General features: G+C 42.7%; 1 protein-coding gene across 4 annotated transcripts in view; it reads right to left on the reverse strand.

The window, feature by feature from the left end:
* Positions 1 to 1462: 1462 nt before the first annotated feature.
* LOC126284289 (ankyrin repeat domain-containing protein 50-like) overlaps positions 1463 to 24917 on the reverse strand; it is a 136301-nt gene continuing 112846 nt past the window's right edge. For 2 of the 4 annotated variants that reach the window (XM_049983117.1, XM_049983118.1), the window contains exon 7: positions 1530 to 2189. In XM_049983117.1, coding sequence (XP_049839074.1) covers positions 2126 to 2189 — 64 coding nt within the window. In that variant the 3' untranslated portion in view covers positions 1530 to 2125. Of the gene's footprint in view, positions 2190 to 24917 lie in introns of all 4 variants that reach the window. The other 2 variants (XM_049983116.1, XM_049983115.1) reach the window with 2 other exon arrangements.

The raw sequence follows: 24917 nt of genomic DNA on the forward strand, positions 1-24917 counted from the left end.
TGAAGGTGTAATGAATGCAGCCAGTGTCTGAAAGTAGTGCACAATTTTTAAGAGTAGGAGATGTTAATGATGAAGAGAGATAAGGGCTACCCTCCATTATCACAGATGGACTGAAACAAAACGTGGATCACATCATTCGAGAGATTTGACAATTCACACTTAGTGATATTCATGAACAATGTCAGGAAGTGTCTTGTACATTTGTGCACAAAATTGACACAGCACATAGGGTACCGCAAAATCTGTGCACAGGGGGTGCCATAAAGCATCAGAAAGCTGCAAGAATGGGTATTGCCTTAGCATTCTTTGAGCGTTACAAAAGGGACAGCAACATGTTCATTGACCAGACTGTTACAGCAGATGAAATGTGGGTTTCTAATAACACCCCCATAATGAAGTGACATTCTATGGAGTAGCATCATCCTAGTCAGCATAGAAGCCAATCAAGTTCAAATAAACTGCATCAACTTAAAAACTGATAGCTTATGTATTCTGGGACAGTGAAAGGGTCCTGCTTATCAATTTTATGCCCAACACAGCAATCAGTAGTGATCCACACTGTGCTACCCTTGGCTATCTTCATTGGTCTATCCAGAACCACTGAAGAGGCAAGCTCTCATGTGGAAGTGTTCTGTAGTACAACAATCCACATCTGCACACTACCTAGCAGACAGACTTTGCTGCATGAGAAATGCCAGTTTTACATCATCAAGCTTACTCCTTACAGTCTGAATCTGGCACCATTGGACTTTTTCCTCTTTCTGTAACTGAAGCAACACCTTGCTGGTAAAAGCTTCACAAATGATGGAGACTTGCAGGATATGGTTGAACAGCCAGGTGACCAAATGCTATGAAAAGGGCACACAAAAACTAGTGCCAAGGTATGAGAGGTGCTTCAATGTCAAAAGGTGACTGTGTAAAAGTCCACAAAGTTTGTGCCAAAACACGTATACTCAGCTTCCGTATTATTGTTGAAGAATATCCTGGTATTGTGAAACATTCTGTACTTTCTGGATGGCCTTTGAAGATCATTAAGGCATATCCTGGCACAACAGTTCTAAAAGATAACTTCAGAAGCCTTGAAAACTTGTGTTGAACAATTGTTTCCCCCTCAGATTTAGCTTTTTGTAAGTGAATAAGTGGTCAAAATTCATATTCCCTTGATTCTGAATTTGTTATTACCTTAGTCTATGGACTAAGGGACTGACCGGAGTTGTGTAGTGCTTCATTCATCAAAGTTAAATTCTTCCCTAGAATCTGATAGTGTGAATTCTTTGAAACATAATAGTTTTAAGAATGGTACCAAATTCATTTTTATGCTTGCAGCTCATCTTTTCTAATAGAGGCCATTATTCCACACTGGCTGTTCTAAAAAACACTTACTTCACTGTAACTGACAGTGAAGGCACATGTGATAAAGGAAACTCAAACTACTTGCCTTGAAATTCTCTCTCCTGTTATAAATCAAACTCACAGAGGAAATTGAAGGCAACAATTGTAATCAAAGAACTTTTATTAAGATGAAGTGGTACAACAACATTTATAAAACTGTCTAGTAATGCTGCTTTCATTTCACACCTTTAACATGAGTACAAAGTTAAAAATTTTCTCTACCAAGAAGGCAGTCAATAAAATTTATCATGCACACAATCTTGTCAGCCATTAGTAAAACAGCAGCAAGATATAAAATATTACTTTTTGTAAAAACATGTGAAAAATCTGCTAATCTTTAATACTGTTCACATAAAGTATACCTATATTGCACACATCAGTTCGTAAACAGCAATAAATATTGCCTCCTAGGTAAGCAATTATGTAAAGGAAACACACAGAGATATAAAATGATTGGTGGTAGAGGCACACAAACAATAGATTTCATTGTCCATGTATTTTTAAACATAACTCTTCATCAGAAGATGACTGATGTGTAGAGATTTACATCAGCAGGTGAAAAGCAGAGCGAATTGAGGGATTGGGAGAAAAAAAGGGAAATGGGGAGGGAGGGGGTATTAGATAGATATTTAATATTCATTTATTTTCTTCATGCCTTTTGAAGTTTCCAATAGTTTCATCTATAAAATAAATATATTCTGAAATAAATTTTTTTGAAGCTTTAGGTTTCCTCTCATAAGATCTCAGTCAGGCGGTCTCTGACAGCTGACAGTACCTTCTTTCTTGGGCCCATAGTCCTGAAATTGCACCAGATTTTCCAGATTTACAAAGTGAATAGTTTACATTCCAAAAATTTCTTTATATCTTTAGCTAAACATTGAATTCACAAGTAATTTACAATCTTCAAGAACTGAAATCAATTTTATAATTCACTTAATTGTTGAATCTTCCATTGCATACTGGGACATAAAACATCTGATCATGAATTCATATCTTTTTAATTTTTTCTCTGTACCTCAGAAGTGGCTCTCTCTCTCCATAGTTATCAACAATTGACACACTTAATCATTTTTGTTTTGGGAAATTTGACATTTCCATTTTTGTCTACAATACTTTACCTGAATTTTATTAAAATCTTGCCTGTCAGTGCTAGAGTATAACAAGTCGGTGTGAAAAGGCAACTTCACATAGAAATATGGGGTATGACACCAAGACCATCACACACATAACATTGTTCATGTAAAACATTACAAGATTAGTATTTGAAACACTGTGTGAAAAAATCAAATTGTCAGATCAGCTGGAGACACCATCAGCCATTTTGAGATAAATCACATGAATTTACAAAACCTGCCTTTGCTACATTATAGTATAGGTGTCAGAATTTGCATGACACACATTCAAACTTTCACATTCCAGTTGAGTGGGATCCATCTGTTGGGTACATCAGAGGAGATTGAAAGAGGAGATGTTGATGAAATAATGAGGACAAACATAATATATTGGTAAGTACTGTGCTAGTTTTGACCTGGAGATGATAAAAATACAAGCTCAGAAGTAAAGATGAACTGAGAACAAGAGAAATGAGAATTGTAATTAGTGCAATTTATGAGGAACTAAGAGGGGGTGGGGCATCACAGGGAGGGGGTTAACCTTTAATGGAGACAAAGACCATATATATGTGCTGGAGTATGTACTTATCTCCAGAACTGTTCAGGGAAATGTGCACTTGATGGGAGAATCCAAATGGTCAGTGTGGTGTGGCAGGCACTCAGTCCCTTGAGTTACACTTCAGACCAAGTTCAGCAACTTGGTGTCCCCAAGATGAACTGCTTTTCTCTATCCATTCATGTGCTCAACCAGTTTAGTGGTGCTCATTGCTACATAAGAATCCATGCATTGAACTCTTATCAGTTGAGAGGCAATGTGTGGCATATATGTTCATTCCACAGCTTATTATATTAGAAGACCACTAGTATACTAGCTAAATACATAAGTGAACACAAAAGAACTCTGCCTTGGGGACAAGTCAGTCAGTCCCTAGCAATGAAACATAACAGGTTGTAAATTCTACAGTTCCTATGTTAGGAAAGTTTATACAGAAATAAAAATGAACAAATATTTACCCATTATTTGCATTCAAAATTTGAACACAAAAGGAAATTAAAACCTAGACTTGTTTGTTATAAAGCACTGCACAACCATGACACACAAACAAAGGCAAACACACACACCTGATGAATGAAAGATAGAGCATAAGTCATGATGGGTGTGAGGAATGAACTATTCCTATCGGTAAGAAATAAAACACACATCTGTACTAACAATGTAAAGAAAATGCCATGGAAGTGAAAAAAATTCTTCTACTCATGTATATCTGAAGGTGCATTTTTGTTTCTTCTTCTAGGCATTAATATTCTAATTGCTCTGTGTCTTATATCTGTGCACTAAGAAGTAGTTGGACCAAATATAGAACTTATAAAGGCATTTAGCAGAAATATATTTAAAAAGGTAGAAGTAGTCAACATTAAGCAGGTACCATTTGCTCAAATTCACCAGTTTCGTATGTTATAAATTCTTCGTCGTCGTCGTCGTCGTCGTCGTCCAATTTGATCACTTGGTGATATGGCTTCTGAGTCTGAGTGTAATGTAGGATCCCTGCAGGTTCTTTCATTTCTGTCAATCTTGAGCTTCCCATTGCCAGTCCATTCTGCCTGGTTTTTTTTTTTTTTTTTTTTTTTTTTTAAGTCTTTGTCCCATCTGTCCGGTAATGTTCCCCTTTGTCTCTCTTGGTAAATTGGGCTCCAATCTAGTACTTGTTTGACCAAATGCCATCTTTTTGAAAGACATAACCAGCCCATTGCCACTTCAAAGTGTTCACTCTTCCATTATGACACTGTCTGATATCAACTGCTTTCTTCCCTTCCTTCCTTCATGTAGCCCAACATTGATCTTTTCATTCCTCTTGGACTACCATTAGTTTTCCAACAATGAACTCATTTAATTATCTGTGTCTCACGGCCATAATTTATTACAGGCAATATACATTGGTCAAAAATGGTTTTCATCAACTCAGCCAGCATCTTTGACTTCAAAACCAAGGCTTACCCTCCATAAGCTTGCCAGCCTAATTTAATATATCAAAATGTTTGTGGTTTTACGTTTCCTTTCATATTCAGAAGCTGACCAAGATAAACATTCTGTGGACCTTTGCCTACTTCCAACAGATGTATTACTCTCCAGTGTCCATTCATTCATAATTATCTTGGCTTTCTCATAGTTCAATTTTAGGCTAAATTCATAGCAGACTGATGCTGGTTCACTAATAAGTATTCGAAGTTCTTCTATACTATTTGCAAATGGTATGATACTGTCAGCAAACCACAGGTTATTTCATCTCTTTCCCAGTATTTGGATTCACTTTGTTTTCCTCTCTAAATTAGACACTTATTTTCCAAGGACTACTAAAAATAGTTTGAGAGACCTATAAAGTCACTTTGCTTGACACCCTTTTTGATAGGAAATTCATTGATATCTTCAACTACATTTGCAAATGCTATGGATGTTTTCTATATGTTCTTTGTAACTTTAATATAGGCCTGTTCTACTCCTCACTCTGTTAGAGCCTCAAACACAGTTGGATGACTCATCAAATCTAGTACCTTTTTGAAATCTATGAAGGCAAGACAGAGGTAGATGACACTCATTTGCTGTTCTAATTGTTTCGTGCCGAGTGAGGATATGATTGATTGTACTAAATTCTGTTTGGAACCCAGCTTGTTCAATGGGGTGGGCCAGGCCCAGTGTAGTGCCCAATCTGGTAGTCAAAATTCTAGTAGAAACTTCATGCAGTATGGACAGAAGACCAATAGTGTAGTAATTCTTTGTATCTTTAGTACTACCTTTGTTATGTATTATGATTATTTTGGCTTTATTCCCATCTCTTGGAAATTTACCACTGGGCACACAATTTGAAAATATTTTAGCTAAATGCTTTCTAGATTTGTCATCCATCAGCTTTAAAATATAAACCAAGAGGTCAACACTACCTGGAGTGGTTTCTTTTTTTCATCTTGTCAATAGCTTGTTTGACTTCTGAGGGTAGTATTTACGGGATTTGAGAAACAGTTTACCAGTTGTCTAGGATTAAGATATCAGCACAAACAAGGTTATTATACAAGTTCTCAATATATTCGAGCATTTCTTTCTTCTGTGATTTAGCTTGGTCTGTGTCCAATGCTATTAGCTGAGTTTTCCCAGTCATGAGCTTCTGCTTGGCTATATTTAAACCGTATTTATTTTTAAAACTGGCTTTTGGTTTATCTTATTTATACGTCATTATGTAATGTTTCATGCTCTTTCTCAGAGCCATGCACAGTTCTGTATACTCTGCCTTATCTTTATCCATTTATACTTTCATTTTTCTTCTCTTGTTCACCAAAGTAATCATTTTGTCAGCTACTTTAGTTGGTTTCGAGATTTACACAAGCCACCCAATTCCTCAGCTACTGTGATTAGTATTTTTGCTACTGTTCCTGCTTCACATTCATTTAATTACTCACTACAAAATAAAAGCACAAAGTTATCCATTAAGTGAGCACACAAACAATGCCCTATCTTTAGGAGAAATGCCTTTTAGGCGCCACTTAAAAAACTGATCACATGAAAGAACTTAAAGCAATAAATCATCAAAAATTGAACTTTTTCCATATCTTGTGAAAGTACAAGTTAAAACTAATACTGACTGTAGTTATTTTCAGCCAACTCAGGCCTTCTTCAAATTGGTAACAATGTGTACCAGTTGCAACGGCAGCAACTGACCACCTGTATTTCAGATCTAAAGATGATCTAATTTGGCCAAAACCAGTAATTACAGTTAAGGTTAAAAATATTTATCTAGGCTATTTTATTCTGAACACTGTCTGGCAGAGTAGGCAGGACTACACAGCAGCAGGATAAGGCTGCCAGGCACAGTGTTGGGTGGCTATGGGGGAGGGTGGGGGATGAGGAGCAGAGAAAGAGAGCATTAGAAGTAAGTGATGCACAATCAGGGTGAAGAGACGTGAATTGGGGAGGAGGTAACAGGACACAAGGTGAGAGTCTGGGAACACCAAATTACTGTAGGTTGAAATCAGTAAATATCAGTAACACAGAGTGTTTTGCAATGGTAGCTCCCATTTGTGGAGTAAGAAAAGCTGGTGTTGGAGGAAGGATCTAGATGGCATGGGTTGTGGAACAACTACTAAACTCTAGTTTGCTATTCCTAGGGTGGTCCACTTTGTTCTTGACCAGTCTGGCAGTGGCCATTCATCCTGATGGACAACTGGTTGTTTGTCATCCTAATATAAAAAGCTTAACAATGACTGCAGCAGAGCTGGTATATGACATGGCTGCCTTCAGAGGTAACCTGGCCTCTGATGAGGTATAAGCTTATGACAACTGGAAAAGGATGTGCTTGGTGGATGGATTTGGCAGGTCCTGCACCTGGGTCCTCCACAGGGGTATGTTACCTGTGCCAAGTATTTGGAATTTGGCGTGACGCAGGGACAGACTGTGATGCTTTGAAGGTTGGGTCAGTGATGGAACACCACTTCAGGCAGGGTGGGAAGGACCTTCACTATATCCTTCATATCAAAGCATGATGATAGATAATTAAAGACCTGATTAGGGATCTGGTACAGCTGTTCCACTCTGGGGTGTTATTAGGTCGGTTTGTTTTGTTTTATGCCACAATAACAATTAGGGTCATACGCACCCATGTCAGAACCATAGAACATAAACACAAAAAAGGAGTTAAAACAACTACACATTAAGCCCAGTCAACTGAAGGAAAGACAGCTAAAAACAGGGACTTGGTGAAAGGTCCATGAAATATGCCATAGACACAACAGAGGTCCTGATCGAAAGATTAAATGCCCTTCACCACATTGCTATGACAGATAAAAAATAAAAAGCAGTCAACAGCCCATGGGTCATTTGCTGAAACATCCAATAATTGAGATGACAAACATAAGTGGTTAAAAAAAGGGCATTCCATCATGAAAAGGCAAACCATCAAAAGTAAAGGACAATGAGCACAAAGTAGTGGAGGATCACAACTTAACAATTGGAGATGGTTAAAGAGACAGTGTCCGATACGCAACCTAGCTAAAATGGCCTCCTCAAAGCCGGAGAGCTGCCAGGTGGTCATCCAAGCCACTGGGAGACATTTAATTCCCCAGAGTTTGCTTCCATGAAGGTAAGACAAGTGGTGGCGCCAAAGTGACACCATCTGCTGACAGATGGCAACACAGAGCTCATCGGAGGGAATGCACAAACTAGTGGGCTGAGGTACAAGGACTGCAGCCTTGGCAGCAATGTCAGTAGCCTCGTTTCCAATAAGACTAACATGGCAAGAGACCCATATAAACATCACAGTGGCTCCATCACAAGTGAGTTGTGAGAGCTTTCCTGGACCCATTGCACTAATGGGTGGATGGTGAACAGCACACAGAGGCTCTGAGGGGCATACAGTGTCAGACAATTGGAAAGCCTGTGTCGCCAGATGTACTGCATGGCCTGATACAGGGCAAAGAGCTCCGCTGTAAATACTGAGCAGTGTTCTGAAGGCCAATACTGAAAAATGTTAGTGCCAATGATGAAGGCACACCCGACACCACAGTCAGTCCAAGAACCACCACTGTACGCAAAGGTACTGTCACGAAGTTTGGTGTGAAGTGTCCAGAAACTTGCGGAGATAGAGTGAGTCTGGAGTAGTGTCCTTAGGAAGTGAATGAAGTCCAAGGTGATCACAGGCCACCATGCAAAGCCAAGGTGATGATGGTTCACACACACTGAGAAAGTGGCAGGTAGAGTGAAATTAAGCTGCTAGGGCAATGGCCAAAAGTGAACTCCAGGAGCTAACAAAGAAGAGGGAGGTGCCCCATACTGGTGATCAAATAATTTATCACAGGAAGAGGCATAGGATGGATGTTCAGGCATGGCAGACAAATGGCATGTGTATCTGCTGAGGAAAAAACCGCAGTGGTAGTTCTGCAGCTTCTGTTTATGGACTTTCAACTGTGTAAAATGTGCCAGTGGCCAAACAAATGCCACAATGGTGGATTGTATTGAGACGGCATGAGATGGACGGATGTGCAGATGCATAAACGAAACATCCATAGTCTAGTTTCAGATGGACAAGGAACTGGTACAAACAGAGGAGGAAGGTCTGATCTGCTCCCCAGGAAGTACCGCTAAAGACATGTAGGACATTGAGGACATTGAGGGATCGCGTACAGTTGGCAGCCAGGTAAAGCAAATGGGAGTACCAAGAAAGTTTCCTATCAAGAATGAGCCCCAGGAATTTCACAGTTTCACCGAATGGAAGAGCAACAAGTCCAGGATGTAAAGATGGTGGATTAAACCAATCCACCACCAGAAATTCATATAAATAGTTTTTTCAGTGAAAAAGCAAAAGCCATTGTTGATACTTGATCAAGACAACACTGATGATGCCACCCAATGAGACAAGACCATGGACTTAGATGACAAAAATCATCAATGAAAAGTGAGCCGGAGATACTGGTGCGAGACAGGCCATAGTAGGATTAATGGTAACAGCAAAAAGGATTATGCTCAGGACAGAACCCTGAGGCACTCCGTTTTCCCGGATAAAAGTGTCTGACGAGGCAGAGGGTATGCAGCCTTCGAAGCACCATGTGTAGAGTGTATGGAGGATACCAGTCCTCCAGTAGGTGTTCTAGGCTTTTTCCAAATCAAAAAACATGGCCACAGTCTGGTTTCTGCAGAAAACAATTCATGACATGGGTTGAAAAAGTGTACGATGCTCAATTGCAGAACAGTGTGCTCTAAACCCACATTGTGCAGTGGTTAGTAAATTGAGACACTCGAGCCACCATATCAGCCATGCATGACTCGTACATTCCATCACCTTGCCCACACAGCTGGTGAGAGAAATGAGGCAGTAGCTATGTGGAAGGTGTTTATCCTTACCAGGCCTGGGTATGGGTCTCACAGTGGCTTCATGCCAGCTTCTGAGAAACATGTCTTCACAGGTCTTCTGCCCAGATGCAACTGTACCAGTGAAGGAGAAACTGCTTGTCCACAAGAGAAAGATTCTGCAGCATCTAAATGTGAACATCGTATGGTTCTGTGGAGCGGGATGAAGTGAGAAAATGATCTAGCTCCCTTACAGTAAAAGTGGCATTGTAGCACTCATGATTCTGAGAAGGGATTGGTATTTTCCAAGCCTCCCTCACTCATTTCCATTGGAGGAAGGCAGGGTGATAGTGGGCGGAGCTCAAAATCTCTGCAAAATAGCGGCCCAAGGTGTTGGAGATAGCAAGAGAGTCCACTATGACATCATCTGCTATTATCATGCCAAAAATTGGGGAATGGACCCCTGCCCCTTTCCCTTTCTGTGTCTCTTGTCCTCGATCTCTCATTGGTTGCAGATTTTAGTGTGTATTCGGATGGTTGACTCTTCCACTTTTTTTGTTCTCATCGTCAGTCAACCAGTCTCCGGCCCCCTTCTTTTCTTCCATTTCTTTCTGTCCAGTGTTCGTCTGTACTCTTCTTGTCTCTAGCGTTCGCTGCCACATTGGTGTTCTTTCAGTGACTGGGGGGAGGGGCATCTCCTCCCCCCTTAGGATTTTACCTGCTCCGTAAATTTTCACTCGCCTGTTTTTGGAATGGGGGACTGATGACCTTAGCTGTTTAGTCCCCCTTAAACATCCCACCAACCACCACCTCAGTCCCAGAGAGCTGTTGGAAGTTGGCCCACACAATGGAAGGGGGAGTGGAACTGTTTACTTAGTAAATGAAATCCACCTAGCTTTTTTGTTATCCCGAAGAATGCAGCAACAATGTGTATGTAACTGTTTGTAACTAATGCATTTTACCATGGTAGGATGTCAATTAAAAATGTAGAGATCATATCTCCATACACAAATTGTATCATGGCATACCTCAATCCACTAAGGGACTGGGACACATCGTGGTAAAGATGAAGAGTGAAGACTGGAATGTTTTGTGGTGGTAAGGATAATGTTCATAAGGTATTCTACCTGGTCATCACAAATGGGGAACTAACATGTGTCAAAGGTTGCCAGGGAGGAGTAAAGCCTCAAATCAGCCTTAGAAAGCTGCACATAAGTGGGATAGCAATCAGCAAACTGATATCACATGGGAAAAGATTGTATGAGTAAGTGTCAGAAAGAACAGACCACTCGAGACAACTGGCAAGCTGGTCAGTGCAAAAAAAGAGGCCCAAATGGGAACAGATGTGGGTGGAGTCTGAAAGGAATGTGGGTGCTTCCAAGTTAAGACAAAGAAGGTGAAGCTGACAGAGGGCTGGCCAAGAGAGAACCTCTCATAGGTCTCAGGAAAGCCTCAGAGGTGATGGTGTGCATAAAGTCATTGAGTAACAGAAAGGAGTGAGGGAGTTGCACAATAAGCTGGAGGGATGTAAATGGTACAAAGGGAAAAAGGTCACGTGAGGAAGGTAAAGATGAACTGCAACAGCTTGAAAGCAGGTATTCAGGGAGATGGGCTTATGTAAAAGCGAACCAGAAAGAAATGTGAGAGATCAAAGCGGTTGTGAGGACAATTTTGTTTCCTGGAGACAGAACAAGTGGGTGCTGAAATTCCTCTTTGTTGGATCTAAGGAAGCAAACATTCCGTTGGAGGACAGTTGTGAAGAGGAAAGTGGAAAAGGCAAAAAATGGAGGGGTACCACCTCAGCAGCTGCAGAGTGCCAGCCTTCGAAGACTCACTGCTACAGGTGCCAGAGGCTGGAGGATCCTGTTCCATCAGATCTTTAGAGGCATCATCATTTGCACTCTGTCAGTCTGCAGAGTCCAGGGCAGAAAACAGTTGGCAGTTCACACACGTGGATGTCAGCCACGTCACGTGACGACACCAGTGAAGAGGATCTATGAGTCAGTGAAGGAGAAGACTGTCTGCCTTTGTTTGATTTTTTGGAGCCTTTGTGGGTGGTAGATGATTCAGATGTTTGTTGGCTGGAGAGACATAACAAGTTTTCACACGAGTACTAGTCCTGTCCTTTCCAGACTGCTGGTTGTGTAGCAGGTGACTTTGCCTCGTGTAGGCAAAAGTTTGTTGGCATGTTGCACAGCATGAGGAGGCGGCAGAGATGCTACCATAACACTGGGTGAGTTTACAACAACAATGCTGAATTTGAGGTTGCACGTCTGCATGGCCATGTCCTTTGTGGAGCAAGATGTATCAAGAACAGTACCATAAGTGCTGGATGGTAAAACACAGAGTTTCTGACTAGCCAACAACTTGCAAGCAACACGGTAAGGCACTTTTCCTGTCACTTGGATCTCCTGGACAGCCTGCTCATTGAGAAACATGGGACAATCTTGAGAGAAGGTTGCATGGTCACCATTGCAATTGATAAAGTGGGGAGGAGGAGGCAGACAATCACCTTTGTGAGCATCCCTAACACAGGTTACACATTTGGCTGGGTGTCAACAGAACATTCAAGAGTGGTTGTAATAATGACACTGGTATCAATGTATCAGGTTTGGAATTTATGGTCAAAGTGTAATGACTTCACAGTCTGCTTTGACTTTTTTTTAATGGAAGACTACTCTATCAAACATGAAAAAAGAGTGGTGTGGGTATGAAGGATGCATCTGTCTTTCATCACCAGTGCAGCAGCATCTTGATCAGTGTGGTATGTTTGGATTTCTGCCTTGGTCAGGCCATCGAGCAGCCTAGTGTAAATAACACCATGTGAAGAGTTCAGTGTTCGATGGACCTCAACATAAACAGGATAGTCATGGAGGAGTGAAGCTGCAAGCACTTGTGCTTGGGAATCTGGCATAGTCTCCAAAAGCAAAGTGCCATTATGTAAACAAGAGCAGGATTTCACAGGGCCAGCAATTCCAGCAACACCTTTCTGAATAATAAACAGATTGACCATCTTCAGTATGTGAAACCACGAGGAACTGCGGTGCATTTGGGAGGATCTTTGAATCATTAGCCTTATTTTGTTTATGCTTAGTAGATGTACACTGAAGATGATGATTGGCTCATTGCAAGAAAATCCCCATGATCGTCCACATGTTCCATGACATGCTCCTTCCAACTGCGGACCCCTCTCAGAAGGGGCACACCTACTGAACACCTGACAGAGGGACCAATTGGCAATTTGGGAAAGTAACAGCTCAGGCAATCACCCTCGCTGGGCCTGGCCTGTACCAAGGGGAATGTGCGGGCCCTACCTGTCAACCCAGGGTTGGAAAATATGCATTACTCATTCACCTGTTATGTGTCAGTCACGTGGGCTGGCCTGCAGGAGTGCACAGGGAAGGAGAAGAAAGAGGAACCTCAAATGACGAAGTGGAGGAAGGATAGGCAAAAGGGAACAAAGAAAGAAAAAAGGGAACAAAGAAAGAAAAAAAGGAACAAAGAAAGAAAAAAAGGAACAAAGAAAGAAAAAAAGGAACAAAAAACAATGGAGATACTATTCTTGTAAGAGGCTACTTAAAATGCACAACACATTCCCAGACATCCTTCCCCAAGGGAGGGGGAAAAAGGATAGCAAGAGGACAGACATGCAGCAAAGGCTGGGGCCCCGTGGTAGTCAAGCACAAACCCACCAAAGAGCGGCGAGCCCCCTGTGGGAGTCGTATTGGCTGATGAAGGGGAAGCTTCTTTGTAGTTAGTTCTTGGTGGTGGTGGGTTGATTGGGGATGTGTGGAGATTTGGCACGGGAAAGCTGTATTGTGGATTAGGTCTGGGAGATACTTCTGGGCTGTGAAGGCCTTGGTGAGACCTTCACTATGCTGGACAATGAAGCGCTTGTCACTTAAGATATGCCATTCCCAGGTGGCCAGACTGTATGGGAGGTATTGTTTGGTGTGGAGGGGATGGCAGCTGTCAAAAAACATACTGATGAAACATGCATTTTTTATTTGAAAATGATATCTGTAAAAAGAACAGTTTCTCCACATGTTCTTTAATATACTCTTGGATGCATCTGGCAACAATAGTTCTCAGCACACATTAACTTTGCATCACACATGGTAATGTTTTTAAGCTTCCATACCTCAATCGGTAAAAACAGAATCTTGTCTGTCCAACTATTAACATCCCTTTTCATCATTAACAAGTAGATATATCAAATTCAAATTTATGTCCCATACTAAGGCCTATGGTTCCTTGGTGGTGTAAACATTTTAGATTCTATGTCAATACAATCAAAAAATATGGCCATTTATGTCAAAAACTATGATACTTGCAAACCTACTCATCAAAACCTAGAGGCGGTAACAGAAGTACGACTTCAAACAGCCATGATTGTTACTGTACAGCCTTTGTTATGATTATCACAAAGGCTGTACGATAGTGATATTGGGTGTTGTACTTTTGTTTCTGCATTAATCTAGATCACACACTAAAGTGACAATGTCAAGCATATACAAAACCTACAGGGTACTTCCCACAGACCAAGAATCATTAAATTTGACATGTATGAAAACAGAAAAAAAAAACAATGAAAATTGTTAATTTGTAATTATATAATATGAAAAAATATATATTTTTCATCATTTGTTATCAGATTTAAAATTAAAACATTCTCAGACTCACTGAATTCCCCAGACTGATATCTTGTCGATGCCAACATCGAAAATAGGCAAAAATCTTTGAGCTTCTTGATTCCTGTAATGGATGAATTATCTATACACACAATTATGTTTGTATGATACCCTCAGAGTGTCTGTCCAACTTACACTTGGCCTTTTTAATAGGGGTCAGATAGTTTACCAGTAAGGAGAATTCCAAACTTTTACAAAGTAAATGGCACTGCCACAGATGCTTCTCTTTCAAATTACAATTAACTGTAATTTAAAAACCTGATATCTACATCTACATTTCCAAACCACTTAAGTGCATGGCAAAGGGTATGTCCATTGTACTAGTTAATATGACTTTCTCCCATTCCATTCACATACGGTCTGTGGAAAGAAATGTGTGTGCATACTGTAATTAGTTTAACCTTGTCTGATAAGCTCAGCTTGCTTTGAATGAAATAGAAAAATCTCTGCTTGTAAGGCAGTGTCTCCTTAACAATCACAGTTATATGAAATTCATTTTTTTTAAGGATCTATTAACTGCTTTTTGTCTTAATTAAAAAAGAAAGACCTTCAGGATATTGAACATTGCAAAGGTTACTCAGGTAAGGGGAGGCACAGAGATGCATATACAGAGGAAAAACCTCTGATAGCATACATATGAAAGGCAACAGGGAGGGAAACACAACAGCATCTCAGATTTAAATAGCATTGTAACAGCTGTCTGTACAACAAAGTCTACTGAAGCTGATATGAATCTTGCAGGAGACACACTATGACAGTATCCATGATGTTGGCAACCTCTTCATCACCCAAGAGAGAAACTCTTCCTGTTTCAACAATGAATCTGAACTTCACAGCTGTGTAGTTTCTCTACAACCTGTTGGTTGTTCCAGAACCCATTGGAGCTTAACACCATTGTCTGCTTTAGGAATTATTTCTTTCATTCTTTGTTTTTTCCCCCTTACTGCTTTGACCATGCCACTTTCGCACTCAAATAAGCAATGAAATGTTAAAAAATACTGCCTTTCATAATCTAACCATCAGTTTTTGTTGGGGAGTCCATTCAAAGTAAACGAAACTTTAAATTTAAACACCCTATATGTCAATCAAAAATTTTGCACAAGATATACAATTAAGATCTGTATTGATACACACAAAACATATTCTTTATTTTATTTTTATTTCTATGTCATATTTATTCTATGACAAGTATTTATACATACAATATGACATTTGATTGATTTTAGAATTATTGTTGTGGAATGACATACTTCCCAATGAAAAAAGTGAAGCACCTGGAAGACACAGTTGGATGTCAGTGTACCCATGCATAGCATCAGAAGGTATGCAGATTGGTATATAGTAAGAGTGGCAATTCTCTGTAACAGAGTGGCCACCAGAGTGCTTCAGTGTTGGACATGAACAGCATCACATGTTGGCTGATCACTGAAGGACACAGATGCAGCATGCTCTTAGGAGAGCATTATCAGCACCTGACATGGCTTTAAAGGAGCTTCACTGTGAGTCTACATTTCTTTGGTTTGTTGAATTGTACAACATACTGATTTGTCGGGACTATGGCTATGATAGTTACCCAACATTTGACATCACGGGAATGAGAGGGGAAGCTTATCTTGGGTCTGGTCGACCACATCTGATTATCACACTGGAGTTTCACCATGTTGTGCACCAATCCCACCTTAATCCCATTCACACCTGCATCTGTAATCTGAGAAAAGGTAATGGACTCCCTGAAACATTCTGTATGACCCCATACTATCGATCAGAGAGTAGCTGCAGCCAAATTATGGAAATACCATCCTATGCATAGGCTGCCATTAATACAACAACACAAACAGCTGCATTTTGGAACAGGAAGCATGGAATGTTGATAAATGGCATCACATTGGGTTCAGCAATGAATCATGGTTCTGCACTGCCATGGATAACCACCAGAGAGTATGGTGGGGACATGGAAAGAGTCCAATTCTTTCCATGTTTTGGAGAGGCACAGTGGTGTTACTCCTGGCTTCATATTCTGTAGACATACTGGGTATGACTTCAAGTCAGAACTGGTAGCAATTGAGGGAAGTCTGATGGCATAACAATATGTCATGAACATACTGCTTCCTCATGAGTTACCTCTCATGTAACAGTACTGCAGTTCATTTTATTTAGCATAAGGCTACACCACTAAAAGTACTTATAATTGTCTCAAATTACAAACTAATATCCTGGCCACAAATGTAGTCTATTGATCTGTGGCACCAGCAGGAACTCTGCTGGATCACCAGGAAAGCTCTTAAGACATTCTTGAATTACATGGTGAAGAGTCAGGTTTTCAGTGCCACAGGCACAATGTGGGGAAGTCATTTTCTCGTACTTGTACAGAGAGTTGGCATGCCTTCCAGTGTTGGTTCCTATTAAGTTAATAACTGACCATATCCCACATGACAGTTCAAAGCCAGGTAGTATGATTGGTATGCAAGGCATCTTTAGTTGTTCGACAGTATTATTAATCTGGCATCTGTGTCTCTAGAAGTCATTAATATAGAAGCTGGTGAAATCCTTTCAATATCCAGGGGTATGTGATGAGACTGAAGCCTTCCTTTGCAAATGGTTGGAATGTCTGTGTGAATAGGGTGGGGTGGGGTGGGGAGTGCAAAGAGGGATTTTTCTTTTTCTTTGTTGTTGTTATTATGGTTTTAGGGCACAAGACTGCTATGGTCATTAGCACCCATTCTGTGGCTTAGGGAAGGGTAAAAAGAAAAAAAAAAACAAATTAGAAATCAGAAGCAATGGGAGTGAAACTCAGAAAGTGGGGAACCTAAAAAACAGTAGGAAAGCTTAGATAACCACTATAGGAGGGAGGGTTATTTTCCTGAAAAAGAACTTCAAATGACCGACATCATCTCTCACTGACACTGATAAACTCTAGGACGTGACTGGCTGAGCGCGTGTCATCTGCTAAAATGGAAGAGATATCAGGCGACAGCAGTAAACTGGCATGTAGCAGAGTAAAATATGGGCACTGAAGTAAAAGGTGTCTCACCGTCCACAGTTGAGAGCAGTGTGGACAAAGTGGAGAAGGATCACCACTTAAAAGATGTCTATGGATAAAAAGACAGTGCCCTATCTGAAGCCTAGTTAACATTACCTCCTCCTGATGATGTGTTCAGGAGGAAGAGGTCCAAGCACAGGGAAGAGCTTTCACGTCCCGCAATTTATTATCGGGAAGTGGGGACCAATGTGCATGTCATAAAAGGGCAACACAATGACATAAAACACTCTGTAGATCAGCGAAGGGAACCATGTAAACAGCAGGCTGAGGAAAAAAGAGAGACTGCAGCCTTGGCTGCTATATCGGCTGCCTCGTTTCCACAGATACCAACGTGTCCTAGAATCCAGAGGAATGCCACAGAGGCACCCAGCAAGTGGAGGCAGTCCTGAATCTGGTGGACCAGAGGGTGGACAGGGTAAAGAGCGTGGAGGCTGAGGAGATAGCTGAGTGAATCTCAGCATATAATATACTGTATCTGCTGAAGGCGATTGATGTATTGGACAGCCTGGAGAACAGTGTAAAGCTCTGCAGTAAAAACCGAACACTGGTCTGAAAGCCAAAATCTATTAGGGGTGACGCCAACAATATAGGCACTCCCAACACCAAATGATATTTTTGAGTCATCAGTGTAAATAAATGTGGCATCCTTCATTTGTGCGCATAGAGCACCAAATGCCTGATGATAAATGAGAGGAGGGGTACCATCCTTGGAAGCTGACAAAGGTCACGGAGCAGGCAGGTCCAGGGGTAAGGCCGAGGTGGTGCTGTACCCCCAGTTGTCAAGAAAGTGGAAGGAAAGAGAACATAGCAGTTGACAGAAGCGGCCTCCCTGTAGTAGTAGAGAGGAAGGGCGGCCTGCATACAATAAATCCAAGGTCATGGGCCTGATTTGCAGGCATGGAAGACACAAGGCTAGCTTAACGACTAAGGACAGCTCACCGATTGGACAGCAGAGGTTCAGCAGTCTCAGCATAAAGGCTTTCCACAGGGCTGGTGTAAAAAGCTCCAGACACTAAACACAATCCACGGTGGTGGACAGAGTCGAGACGCCAAAGAATAGATGGCCCAGCAGACGACTAAACTATGCTTCCATAGTCCAATTTTGAGTGTACTAAGGCACAATATAGGCAGAGGAGGACCACTGTCCGCTCCCCAGGAGGTACCATTCAGAACACAGAGTGTGTTGACAGATCACAACAGCGAGCTGAGAGATAGGAAACAAGGGTGGACAAGCACAGTTTTCTGTCAAACATAAGTCCCAAGAATTTAGCAACATCCGTGAACAGGAGGTCGGCAGGGCCTAGATGTAGGGCGGCAGAAACTCCATACAATGCTAAAAATTTACACAGATGATCTTATTGGGAGAAAAGCAGAAACTGGTTTCGGTGCTCCAAGAGTGGAGGCAAACAAGACATCCCTGAAGACGTCATTCAAGAAGGCTGGTCTGTTGAGAGCAGTAGTAGATCGCAAAATTGTTGACAAAGAGGGAGCCCGGGACATCGAGAAGGAGACAATCCATAATTGGATTTATGGCAATGGCAAGTAGTACAACACCTAAGCATGGAGCCCTGGGGCACCTTGTTTTCTTGGGAGAAAGTATGGGAGAGAGTAGTGTTCACCCGCACTGTAAATGTGCGCTCTGACAAATTCACAAATAAAAAGGGGGAGCTGACCTTGAAAGCCCCAAAATGCCTGTCCTCCAACAGGTATCGTACGCTCTCTCCAGATCAAAAAATATTGCTACCATTTGGCGTTTCCTGATAAAATTGTTCATGATATAAGTGGAGAGAGCAACAAGCTGGTCAACTGCAGAATGATGCTTTCGGAAACCACATTGGGTAAGTGTAAAAAGGCTTTGGGGCTCCAACCACCAGGCTAAACGGTAATTCACCATATGCTCCAAAACCTTACATACACTACTCATGTTCTTTCCAGGTTTCAGAACAGATACGATGATAGCTTCCCCCCACCTTTTGGGAAAGGAGGTACTTGTGGTCCATATTCGATTATAAAGGCGAAGGGGGTAACACAGACTATGGTATGATAAATACAACAACTTTTGGACGTGGACACCATCCGTTCCTGGGGAGGAAGAAGAGAGTGCATTTTGACATTCCTGCATGGAGGAAACAGTATTATAGCTTTCGCTATTTTGAGAGGAGAAAGCAAGAGGTCATACTTCCGCTGCACGTTTCTTTGGGAGAAAGGCTGGCAGGGAACTTTAAGAGCTCGAAATGTCAGCAAAGTGTTGACCCAATGAGTTAGAAATTGCGACTGGGTCCAGTAAGGTATCGTGTGACAGTGAGCCCAGAGATCGGGAAGAAACTAGACACACCAGATAACTGTCTAATTCGACTCCAAACCTCTAAGGGGGCAGTGAAGGTGTTAAAAGAGCTAGTAAAGAAGTCCCAGCTTGCCTTCTTACTATCATGAGTGATGTGATGGCATCATCCACGTAACTGCTTATAGCAGATACAGTTGGCCAAAGTAGGATCGTTGCGGAAAATGTGAAGAGCATGTATCCGCTAGTGTATCGTGCCACGGCATGTCTTGTTCCACCAAGGAACTGGGGGGTGCTGGGGAAGGTATTGAACGTTCTGCGGCTGTAAGAATAACTTCCGTAACATGAGTGACCTGGTCGTCGACACTAGGTAAGTGATGGTCATCGAATGTCACTAGAGAGGAAAAAAGTGTCCAATCAGCTTGGGCAAACTTCCAGTGTCTCAGGCGCATAGATGGCAGTTGTGGCCACAATGTAAGGACACATGGAAAATGGTCACTCGAGTGTGTATCAGCAAGAGCGAACCAATCAAAGCCCCAAGCTAGCTGCACAGTACCGACGGAAAGGTCCAAATGAGAAAAATTTGTCATGGAGCCAGATAAAAATGTAGGTTCCCAGTGTTGAGGTAAACAAGATCCGCTTGGTGGAAGAGGTCAATCAATAGAGATCCTCACGGACTAGGAAGCAGAGATCCCCAAAGCGGGTGGTGAGCATTGCAGAGTCCAACCAGCAAATAGAGGGGGAGGGAGCTGACCAAGTAGATGGAGATCAGCTCTTGCCATCTGTGTGGACAATGAAATGTATACAGTATAAAGAGGGAAGGTGTATCCAGAAAGGGGAAAGACTGACAGTGACAGCTTGGAGGGAACTATTTAAGGGGATTGGATGACAACGGACAGTATCATGGAAAAGAATCGTAAGTCCCCCATGTGCTGGAGTGCCATCAACAGAGGGGAGGTCAAAACCGGACTAACTGGAAATGAGGGGAAAACAAAGTGATTGTGGGGACGTAGCTTTGTTTCCAGAAGACAAAAGATGACCGGGGAGTAGGATCAACAATTCATCCCGATAGACTAATGCTGTGATATTGCAATGGATAATTGACATAAGATGGACAGAAAAGAGAAGAATCTTACCACAGTTACTCTCAACTCAACAACGGCTGAGAGCCGGCAGTCAACAGCACGGAATGGCATTCAGCCAAAGGCAGAAGATCCTGATCCATAGGTTGTTTGTGGGCTGCTCCTGCCACCAGTGATCGCAGGTTGATTGGCCGGCAGTAGTGTGCCTTGGCGACACGCAAGACTGCCTAGGGTGGTTACCGCCAGGTGGCACTGTAGATGAGAGGTGTTGTGGCGAAGGAGGAGAGGAACTTAGTTTCATTTAAGCCTTCTTGGAAACAGGATGTTGAGATGAGGGAGGAGTCGATGGTTGTGAAGTCAGGGTACATAAAAAAAATCTTTTGAAGTATGCTCTTTTTTTGGAAGTCCAGGTGTCTGATACTGGGGCTCATGATTTAGCAGGAGCCAATAAAGGGTAAGCCATAGAGTGAGCAGGTGATAGTGGGGAGGTTGAACGGGCAATCTTTGTGCTGGCCAATCAGACTACTGTGGCACTAAAGGTGAGATCACAAATCTCATGGGTGCCTCCTTAGTAGGCCGAGGAGATGCAAGGACAGTGCTACATTTACGTGCTGGGGTGGTGCAGTGTGCTTTCGACTAGCAAATAACTTAAGAGCAGCAAATGTAGAAACCTTTTCCTTCACTCTGATTTCCTGAATAAGTCATTCATCTTTGAAAATTGGGCAATCTGTAGAGGAAGCTGCGTGGTCAGCCACACAGTTGTAACGAGGGGTTGTAGGTGGACAAGCACACTCATGGACATTCTTGCCACATGTAATGCATTTGGCCAGATTGGAATACGAATGGGTGGTATGATTAAACCACTGACACTGATAGCAACGCATAGGGTTGAGGATGTAAGCGTGAACGGAAATTACCTCATATTCCACTTTAATGTTCAATAGAAGCTGAATCCTGTCAAATGTCAAGAAGATAGTATACAGCTGTTATGCCCTGGTCAGACAGGTAGTTTTGAATTTCCTCGTTGGACAATCCGTCGAGTGAGCATGTATAAACCACCCCACTTGATGAATTTAAAGTTTAGTGTGCTTCCACCCATCTGTGTAGCAGTGGAGTTCGCAGCAATTTTTGTGCCTGGAGGGCACCGACTGTTTCTAACAACAGGTGCCATTTTGTAAACACGCGATCTAGTGTCAGGGAAGCGTCCTGGGACCTCTACTGTTCCTCATCTATATAAATGACCTGGGTGACAATCTGAGCAGTTCTCTTAGGTTGTTCGCAGATGATGCTGTAATTTACCGTCTAGTAAGGTCATCCGAAGACCAGTATCAGCTGCAAAGCGATTTAGAAAAGATTGCTGTATGGTGTGTCAGGTGGCAGTTGACGCTAAATAACGAAAAGTGTGAGATGATCCACATGAGTTCCAAAAGAAATCCGTTGGAATTCGATTACTCGATAAATAGTACAATTCTCAAGGCTGTCAATTCAACTAAGTACCTGGGTGTTAAAATTACGAACAACTTCAGTTGGAAGGACCACATAGATAATATTGTCGGGAAGGCGAGCCAAAGGTTGCGTTTCATTGGCAGGACACTTAGAAGATGCAACAAGTCCACTAAAGAGACAGCTTACGCTACACTCGTTCGTCCTCTGTTAGAATATTGCTGCACGGTGTGGGATCCTTACCAGGTGGGATTGACGGAGGACATCGAGAGGGTGCAAAGAAGGGCAGCTCGTTTTGTATTATCGCGTTATAGGGGAGAGAGTGTGGCAGATATGATACACGAGTTGGGATGGAAGTCATTACAGCATAGACGTTTTTCGTCGCGGCGAGAGCTTTTTACGAAATTTCAGTCACCAACATTCTCTTCCGAATGCGAAAATATTTTGTTGAGCCCAACCTACATAGGTACGAATGATCATCAAAATAAAATAAGAGAAATCAGAGCTCGAACAGAAAGGTTTAGGTGTTCGTTTTTCCCGCTCGCTGTTCGGGAGTGGAATAGTAGAGAGATAGTATGATTGTGGTTCGATGAACCCTCTGCCAAGCACTTAAATGTGAATTGCAGAGTAGTCATGTAGATGTAGATGTAGATGAAGGTGCCATTTTGTAATTGAGAACAAGACTTTACAGGACCTCCAACTGCGTCGACACCTTTCTGAATAATGAAAGGGTTGACTGTGGAGAATTCTTGACCTTTGTCTGACCAAGAGACAACAAGGAACTGTGGCACTGATAGAAGAATTGTCCCGGACTGAGACTCGTCTAACTTTTGCTTGTGAGCAGAAACTGTAGATGTAGAGGAAACCATTGTGAAAGTATCCCCCATGATTACTGGCGTCTCTGATAGTGCACTCATTCCTTGTTCACATCTCAGGTCACATATCCTGAGAAATTGACGGAGGGACCAATCAGCAAGTTCAGAAGGTACCAGCTTGGGTAATAGCCCATCCCTGGGCCTGGCCATTACCAGGGGGTACGTATGAGTCCTACCTATCTACCCGGAGCGGGGAATTACATGCTACCCCGTCACCGGCTACGTGTGGGAATGTGTTGGTCAGCCTTCAGACATGCACAGGGAGGAAATAAAGAAGAGAATTCTTAAATGCCACTGTGGAAAAGAGGGTAAAAATGGGGTGACATGGGGGTGGGGGGAGAGAGGGTAAAAATGGGGGGGAGAGAGAACGACAATGGGGAGAGAGAGAGAGAGAGAGAGAGAGAGAGAGAGAGAGAGAGAGAGAGAGAGAGAGAGAGAGAGAGAGAGAGAGAGAGAGAGAGAGAGAGAGAGAGAGAGAGAGAGAGAGAGAGAGAGAGAACAACAATGGGGGCAGAGAGAGAGAGAAAGAACAACAATGGGGGCAGAGAGAGAGAGAGAGAGAGAGAACAACAATGGGGGCAGAGAGAGAGAGAGAGAGAGAGAGAGAACAACAATGGGGGCAGAGAGAGAGAGAGAGAGAGAGAGAGAGAACAACAATGGGGGCAGAGAGAGAGAGAGAGAACAACAATGGGGGCAGAGAGAGAGAGAGAGAACAACAATGGGGGCAGAGAGAGAGAGAGAGAACAACAATGGGGGCAGAGAGAGAGAGAGAGAACAACAATGGGGGCAGAGAGAGAGAGAGAGAGAGAGAGAGAGAGAGAACAACAATGGGGGGGGGAGAGAGAACAACAATGGGGGGAGAGAGAGAGAGAACAACAATGGGGGGAGAGAGAGAGAGAACAACAATGGGGGAGAGAGAACAACAACGGGGGGGGAGAGAACAACAACGGGGGGAGAGAGAACAACAACGGGGGGAGAGAGAACAACAATGGGGGGAGAGAGAACAACAATGGGGGGAGAGAGAACAACAATGGGGGGAGAGAGAACAACAATGGGGGGAGAGAGAACAACAATGGGGGGAGAGAGAACAACAATGGGGGGAGAGAGAACAACAATGGGGGGAGAGAGAACAACAATGGGGGGAGAGAGAACAACAATGGGGGGAGAGAGAACAACAATGGGGGGAGAGAGAACAACAATGGGGGGAGAGAGAACAACAATGGGGGGAGAGAGAACAACAATGGGGGGAGAGAGAACAACAATGGGGGGAGAGAGAACAACAATGGGGGGAGAGAGAACAACAATGGGGGGAGAGAGAACAACAATGGGGGGAGAGAGAACAACAATGGGGGGAGAGAGAACAACAATGGGGGGAGAGAGAACAACAATGGGGGGAGAGAGAACAACAATGGGGGGAGAGAGAACAACAATGGGGGGAGAGAGAACAACAATGGGGGGAGAGAACAACAATGGGGGAGAGAGAACAACAATGGGGGGAGAGAGAACAACAATGGGGGGAGAGAGAACAACAATGGGGGGAGAGAGAACAACAATGGGGGGAGAGAGAACAACAATGGGGGGAGAGAGAACAACAATGGGGGGAGAGAGAACAACAATGGGGGGAGAGAGAACAACAATGGGGGGAGGGTATAAAAGGGGAGAGGCAAGAAAAAGAGAGGACAAAGGGAGGTCAGACACTTTCCAGCATAGAGAGCAAAGAAGAGAGACTATGTCTTACAATTACAAATGCCCGTCTCTGGACGTAGGCACAAAACATACTCCCAAAGAGGGAGAAGAGGAAGAATGTGGAAAACGAAGGTAAAGAAAGGAAAGAGCCACACTAGTTCAGGTCCCCATACGCGCCACACACGTATCCATAAAGGAGTTGTGGACCTCTGGAGGGAGGGATTTTTTTGTAGTTTTTGTACTCTTGTCACAGATATGGATATGGTATGTGGCTAAGTATAGGTAGCCAGAAGGTAGTGCAGGTGTGATTGTACCAGTTATAAGATGCGTTGTATGATTCAGTGGCATGTCAGGAATGGAGAGAGTACTATTCATCCAACCCGGGGAGAAGTATCCCACAACTGTGTAACCCAATTTCAGAGCTAATGTATGGAGCATCAGTGCAGAGTACCCCAATGATGAGCCCCAGAGTTTCTGAAGAATGTC

Source organism: Schistocerca gregaria, chromosome 8 (genome assembly GCF_023897955.1).
Source record: "Schistocerca gregaria isolate iqSchGreg1 chromosome 8, iqSchGreg1.2, whole genome shotgun sequence".
In the NCBI taxonomy this organism is placed as follows: Eukaryota; Metazoa; Arthropoda; class Insecta; order Orthoptera; family Acrididae; genus Schistocerca; species Schistocerca gregaria.